The sequence below is a fragment of the Brassica oleracea genome, chromosome C9 (assembly GCF_000695525.1).
Source record: "Brassica oleracea var. oleracea cultivar TO1000 chromosome C9, BOL, whole genome shotgun sequence".
Lineage (NCBI taxonomy): Eukaryota > Viridiplantae > Streptophyta > Magnoliopsida > Brassicales > Brassicaceae > Brassica > Brassica oleracea.
Window position 1 is genome coordinate 33,575,867 of NC_027756.1, and position 7,729 is coordinate 33,583,595.

The 7,729-nt window shown below is 31.8% G+C and overlaps 1 protein-coding gene across 4 annotated transcripts; it reads right to left on the minus strand.

The window, feature by feature from the left end:
- Positions 1–1,732: 1,732 nt before the first annotated feature.
- Positions 1,733–4,842, minus strand: LOC106316368 (MADS-box protein SOC1-like). Of its 4 annotated transcripts, none has more exons than XM_013754244.1 (8): positions 4,762–4,842; positions 4,188–4,456; positions 3,154–3,238; positions 2,941–3,002; positions 2,737–2,836; positions 2,584–2,625; positions 2,460–2,501; positions 1,733–1,981 (listed from the first exon to the last, which is right to left on the minus strand). In XM_013754244.1, exons 2-8 carry the CDS (start codon positions 4,367–4,369, stop codon positions 1,886–1,888), a joined length of 609 nt encoding a protein of 202 aa, XP_013609698.1. In that variant the 5' UTR covers positions 4,370–4,456; positions 4,762–4,842; the 3' UTR covers positions 1,733–1,885. The 4 variants fall into 4 exon arrangements, with proteins under 4 accessions (XP_013609698.1, XP_013609697.1, XP_013609699.1 ...); XM_013754243.1 differs by having other exon boundaries at positions 4,188–4,478; XM_013754245.1 differs by having other exon boundaries at positions 1,891–2,117; positions 4,188–4,478.
- Positions 4,843–7,729: the final 2,887 nt, after the last annotated feature.

A 7,729-nucleotide genomic window follows, 5' to 3' on the forward strand; every position in this document is an offset into this window, starting at 1 on the left:
GATCCTAGAGATCGGTTCATGAGATATGCAAGCAAGGTCACACGACCATTCAGATATGGTGTCTCTCTAGGCCACACGGCCAAGCTATGATGCATTAAGCCACACGGCTTTCAATCACATGATGCACACAATGTGATCTATCAAGGGCACAAGGCCGCGAGTATGAACAGNNNGGCCACAACAGAATATAATGCAAACAAGGATAATCAATTTAGATGCATTCAATCTTATCATTCAGTTGCATATCAATTAGGGTTTACCAATTTCAAGGTTGGTAATATGCGGCTAGATTTTAGGGTTTCAGAATCAGAGTAATCTAGCAACCTAACTCTCATGCAATATGTAATCAATCCTAAACCTCAAATCAATCATTCAAATTTTAAGCAATATGAGATTTAAGGTTTCAAGGCCTTTAGGAATTTAAAACGAGATTTAGGGTTGTAAACATTTAAGTGGCGGATTTTATCAACATGAGGTTAAGGGTTTCAAGGCCTTAAGATTTTAGTTTCGAGATTCAATCAATCTATTAATCTTAAAACTCAGATCATCAATCATTCAATCAAGAAAGAACAATTTGAAATCGATTTCAAGCTTTAGGGTTTTAGAGTTTTCGATTCTAAGATTTAGGGTTTTCATAATTCAGATCAGAACAATCAATCAACATGTTCTAATGGAATCAATTTCAATCTAGTGATTATAAGATGATCAGTTTTAGATTATCCCAATTTTTAGGGTTTATCAAGAACATTGGATTTCCATAATAATGGATTAGGGTTTTAGGGTTTGATCATTATGTTCTTAGATTAATCGGTATACCTTTGTTTGTAGGGTTGAAACCGGACCACCAAAGAGAACGGATGGACCTCGAGCTGCACACGGACGGACGCGAGCTGGCTGTCGTTGGATACGAGCTGAACGGGACGGGACGCGTCTGCTTCCTATCGGGTTTGCAAGCGGCTGATCGGGATTGCGAGCTGGTTGATCGGGAACACGAGCTGGCTGTGATGCGAACGGAAGCTGAGGTCGTCTAGGATCAGGAACACCTTAGGGATGGAGCTGATCGGTTGCTGACGAGTTGGAACGCGAGCTAGGACGAATTAGGGTTCGTCGGGATTAGGTTAAAGTCGCCGGCTAGGTTAGGTTTAAGGGATTGGCGATTTTAGCTTAAATTGTAGAGAACAATCGTGCTGACAACGTGTTGTAAAAGAATGAGAATTCTATATGTTTCATTAATGAATAAAACATCTCTTATATAAGGTTTACAAGATATAGATAAAAGGAAAGAGTACAAATCCTAATCCAACTAGATTTAAGATAACTACTAAATACATAAATGGAAAGATTACATATACAAGGAAAAAGAAATAGGGTTTCCTTTTCTCTATAGCTTGTGGCCGCCTCTCTCTCTCCTCTAAGGCATGCGGCCGCCTCTCTCTCCTCTCTCTAGGGTTTCGGCTATGTCTCTTTCTTTTAAGGTTTGAGCCAGTTATGGACCGAGCCAGTTATGGACTTGATTTATAACAAAGGACATATTTAGTTGATTGTTTTTTCTATAGTAAGGAGTAGCTAGGGGACGTCGATCAATTAATGAGAGCACTGAGCTGTTATATTTATTCTTCACACAAAGAACAATTTTAAATTGGTGTGTGTCCATAATACATCAACTGCTTAACTACCATAAAATCAAACCTTCAACAAAAATCTGGATATAGTATAATTATAAAGAAACAAGTAATTAAACCATACATCCACAAAGAAAAGTATAGTTAGTACACTGACACATTATTTTGGGTTTATACATAAATAAATGTGATTGATACATTATTGATTTACAGACATTAATTGAGATAATAAGTAGCTTCATGTTAAACGAACAAGAAAGATGTTACCGTCGGCTCTTCGGAAATCCGATGACTAGGTCAGTTTCCACATCCTCTTTCTCTTCGCTGCTTGATGGCGTCCCCAATGGTCTTTCTCCAACCTGACATAAGAACATGATAAATTTTTTTTTTTTTGATGACCTTGATATCCCGATGTCTTCGAAAGAGACCCGACTAGCACCTAATGACCGTCCACCAGAGCTGAGTCGGGGAGCCCGCCGAAGACATCCAAGAAAGCTGCATTTTTTATTCCATTATAATCGACGGTGGCCGAGATTCGAATCTAGATGGCAGAACTCACAGCCATGAGCCCTTTACCACCAGACCACAAGGAAAATAACTATTAATCATCTAATTCTCACGTATATACTTAAGTAACTAACCATAAAACAAAAAATTATTTGGTGAAAAGATATAACACATGCATAATATGTCATATTCCACTTAGTCTTCGCAAGTTATATTGATTTTGTAGTGGGTTCAAGTTGCAATGCGTAAATCGATAAGTACGTAATGACGACTCTATGTCTATATATGCACATATAGGTAATATAGTGATATGGACCATACGGTACATACCCTTTCACAAAGCCTGACTCTCTCGTCCTTGAGCTCCCTCTCCTAATTTTCAAAGAAGAAGATCAATAAATATCACACGGCAAAGGATAAAAATTAAACAAAATCAAATTGTTATTATTCTAACCTTAGCTTTTAGTTTCTCTATTTCATCTCCATATAACTTAGCCTACAAATAATCCAACATAGGATCCACAAGACAAGTAATTGATCATACGATGAAAAAACGTTCCGAGTCATTTTATATTTAAATATATATTTTTCTTTTATGTATGTTTACCTTTCTTAATCTAACAATATGAAGGCTTTTCTTTATCTGTGTGGCTATCTCTTGAAGTTCTTTCACCGAACAAGAAGCCAGGTTTTGCCCCATCAACTTCCTATGAAAGCCACATTTTCAAAATCAACACAATTCCTTTAGGAACCACTTGAAAATCCATGCCGTTAATAAACAATGTAGAAAACAGGCAACTGAGATACAAACCGGTTATGCACTTCAAGCATTTCAATCTTTTCCACCATTGTTGCCATTTCCTTCTTTAGTCCCTGTAAACCCAAAGTGGTTGTACCAAGTCCAAGTGTCACAAAAATCAAATGAAATGTGACCGACGCATTTTTCAACTTGAGTTTGACATAATACAAAAGGTTTGTAAGTAATGAGACGAAAAATTAGGAGTATAGGTATACGAAAAGAAACCTGCACGTATTGCTCCATGGGGTGACTTTCTGCAACGAAATACTCTCTCTTATACTCGGCGTATCGCTTGATCGTCTTCTGGATACTAAGACAATTCTCAAGAGTCAAGACATTAACGGCTTAATTTGTGAGTTTAGTTGGAAAATATGTGAAATACTCTCTCCCATGGCTAATCATATTCCATTACGGCTCTTAAGTACATACACATGTGTCATATATTTCTTTAGAAAAACTAGACTTTTGTTGGACAACATATATGTATACATATATAATAGAATGCCAGTTCTCAAAAGAAATATGTATATATATATGTGAATTGTCTAGACATAACCTAGCTACAAATGAATCAATTATCCACAATTGATGAATTGATATATATATGTTATTCTTAGTATTCTCAACCGACCCTATGCATACATAGTGAGTCGTCCGACCTTAACGAATTAGACCACTGGAAGCATTAAATATCGAACCTGGACTCAGAAACAACAACACACTTCAAAAAAAAATCATGTAGACAAATTTATAATTTTGGGGATTAACATTTGGTGTCTTTTTTTTGTTTTACAACAACACTTGGATTCGTATATATATGATTTGTTGGTTTGATTTATGTTCTTGATTTTAAAGTCATTTTGGATAAATACAATAATTTTCACTTAGTTCCAACGCAGATAAAAGGCTCAATATTCAAAAAACCGTATTTAGAAAAACCCTAATTAATTCATAAGATAACCCTCATGTTGAAGTTGAACTATATATGGACTTTAAAGAGGCATATTTTGTCAACTGCAACAAGCTATTAAACAAAAAAAACTTAAGCAAAAAAAAAAGCTATAGACAAAAAAACGAGCAAAATCTTTTACCTGTATATTGAGAAATCTCTAGTACTTTTGTCAGAGAGATATTCAATACATAAGTATACTCCTTTTTGACAACAAAATTTTTATTTTCGACAACACATTCAACATAAGAAATTTATTGAATAGTACATAGACTAGCGTAATTAATCAATCTGAAATTAAGAATCTTACTCGGAGCTGGTGAAATCATATAATCTTCCCTTCTGAGAGAAGATTATTGCTGCGACTTGGGCATCACAAAGAACAGAAAGCTCATGAGCCTTCTTAAAGAGACCTTTCCTTCTCTTAGAGAACGTGACTTGTCTGCTTGTAGTGTTCTCGATCTTCTTGATCTGGATCTTTCCTCTCACCATTTTAATTTGTGCTCACAAAATCGAATCCCACGAATGAGATCTTTCAAGGGATGGAAACCCTAACCAAAGTTTGAAAGTTTGCTTTGTCTACCAAGAAAAAAACAGATCACTGAAACAAAACCAAAAGTCAAAATCAAGAAATGGTTTCTTGATTTAGAAAACTAACACCGAAATTAGTTCATATGATAACTTTGGGAAAATCTGGTGAACTAAAGATAATTCGCAAAGCCCGTTTGAGAGCTGTTGTCGAGATTCGCTTGAACCAAAGAAGAAAAAAAAAGGATGAATAAGGAATATTTTTCACAAGAAGGTGAAGAAAAAGCAATCGGACAAAAGGAGAATAAATGGAAAGTGAAATCTTGAAACAATGAACAAGAAAGCTTCGTGTTTACCTCTCATGGGCTATTAGCGGAGTCGCAGCCCTAATCTTTAGAAAGAATCTTCCTTCTTTTCTTCTTTTCTGTCTATTCTAATTAAAAATCAACTTTTGTTTAGCCCCTCACTGATGAACTAGTATAAAAGCATTCCAATACGTTACTCCATTTTTTTATTTTAAAATGGTGAAGAACCAAAATAAAATAGAGTTTTATTTCAATGTATTACTCCATTTTTTATTCTAAATAATTTTTTTCTAAAATGATTACATTTTATTTAATTAATAATTGTTACTAATACTATATATTTATAAAAAATTATCAACTAACCCCAACTATGTCATGCTTACAAAACATAACTAGAGATTGATCCGCGCACCAGCGTGAATTCTTACATTTTTATAGATTGATATTGGTTTTCATAATTAATGTTATATAGTGTAGATGAGTTGTAATATAACTAATTGTATTCAAAAGACTTGGACCGAAAGAGTAATACAATGATTTTTGTACAAATATCTGAACTCGTTTCTGATACATTAGTTATTTAGATATTTTTAGGTTTCTATACATCAGAATCAAACTCATCCAAACCCATAAGGACCCAACTCAAAATACACACATAAATTTATAATGTTCAAGCGGAACCTAATTTCAAGAAAAAAAATGATACCCGAAAAGGACAACCCGTACCTAAATGGATAGTCAATGTTCATGCCTAACTGACTTTATAAATTAATAAAAAGACTATTTTTATATGTTTGGCTAAATTAAGTGAAATAGAAAAAAAAAATTATTTAGTAAAATAAATATTTGGAGTGAAAAATTAAGTGACAATAAATGTAATAAATTTTTATTATTTTGATTTAAGTTATTATTTTAATCACAAAAACATGTCTTTCAATTATATTTTGGCTACGTAATTTTTCACCGATTGAAACTACAAAAAAGGTAATTGACACAAAGTTAATGTTGATTAACTAATAAATAAAAATCTGCACTATTATTATTATTGTAATATAATTAATGATGTGATGTATTGTTAAGATAATATAATTAATAAAATTGTTAAACTGAGTGAAATATGAAAATACAATTAATGTAATTATATTAATGAAATTATTAAAATGACACTATACTTCTTTTTTTATAATGATATCCATGTTTCCAAACAATTCTCATTTATATTGATATCCATGTTTTCAAATAGTGATAAAATGTACTTCAATTTTAATAATATAGATTTATCAGACATTATTATTAAAAAGTACAATAAATCATTATATATATATATATAATATAGCATATTTTGGTTCAATAGTGAGCATTATAATATTTTCTCACAAATGCTCAACTAATGCATTTCATAATGGATAATGAGCTTCTTTACCATGATTTTCTTAAATTGAGCAAGAAAAAAATTAAAATCGTACATTTTCATCGTTTGTGCAATACTTCATCAATCATGGCGGTTCCGAAAATGATTTACTTGATTACTAAATAAATTATTTTATTTATATTTTTTACATTTAGTTTGGTATTTTTATTAATTTATGCTTTTTAATGTAAAATTATTAAATAATCTCTTACAGAATATCATATTTCTTTTCATGTTTTATTGTATTATTTTTAAATAGTATTTAAGTATGAACTAAAATCATTCAAGATTTAAAAGAGCATCCTATTAATGAAAAAAAGTTTTACTCTAAAATAGAGTAATGAGTAGGATTACTCCAAAAATGGAGTAAACCTAGCTATAACTCCATTTTGTAATTGAAAATTGAATGAGGTTAGAGCATATTTTACTTCACTTTGAAGTTTGGAGTAGAAAATTGAGTTGGATTGTAAATGTCCTAACGTGGGTCAGTGTATTTATGGATTTTTTCTTCTTCTTTGAAGATGTAGAAAAATGATTTTGTCTCAAGCTAAGAAGGAATCAAATATTTTTCTTTCGTTTATTGAATATGTAAATATCTAAGTTCTAAGTTATTACTGATTTATGCTCTTTTCTCTCAAAGGGCCTCCTTTTATTTTGTAAAACACAAGGGCCTCTTTTTCTCTTTGTTTTTGAGAAAACTACCAATAAATCTTGAACTTTCAAATTAAAGCAAAAATACCTTCAATTCGTGTTTGAGCTAAAAAATACTCCAACTTTTAAATGTTAGCCATTTTAACTTTTATTTTTTATAAACTCGACCATTTTAGAAACTCGAAAAATCAACTATTAAACTGTAAACGTCTATTAACTTGCTAAACGACGTCGTTTTTAATACTACTTAAAAATTGTTCTTCGACACCAATACTATTATATCAGCCTCATTATCATTCTCATTAGTCTCACTATCATCTTCATTATCACTTTCTTCACCGACTTGATTATGTTGTTCAATCGTGGCTTCCCTAACACTTTCCACTTAAGATCTTTCACTACGACGAACCCAAAGTAACCCCATCGTCCTAGCCATCCTTTGCATTATCAATGACTCTGGGTTTTGGAGATTAGAAGATTGAGAGGTTAGAGAATTAAAAATTTTAGGTTTCCCGAAATAGGAGGTGATTAAATGTTTACATATGAAAAACGGCATCATTTCATTAATGTTTAATCAGTTTTTAAAACATGCGTTTCATTAACGTTTAACGAGGTAACATGTGTTTACATGTTTAACATTTGACTTTCCAAGTTTCTAAAATGGCCTAGTAAACAAAAAATGAGAGTTAAAATGACTAATATTTAAAAGTTAAAGTATTTTTTGATTCAAACATGAGTTCAAGATTTTTTTTACTTTAATTTGAAAGTTCAATATTTTTATGTATGTTTTCTCCTTTTTTTTTTTTCTGTTTCCTTCTGTATTGTGACTCTATTTCTTGCTTTAAGATAAATCATATTATGATCCGCACTTAAAAGCCCATAATTTTTTTAATAAAACACAAAATCAATATATTTTGACATTTGTTTGATAATTAATGTTTTAACATTGTATTTTAG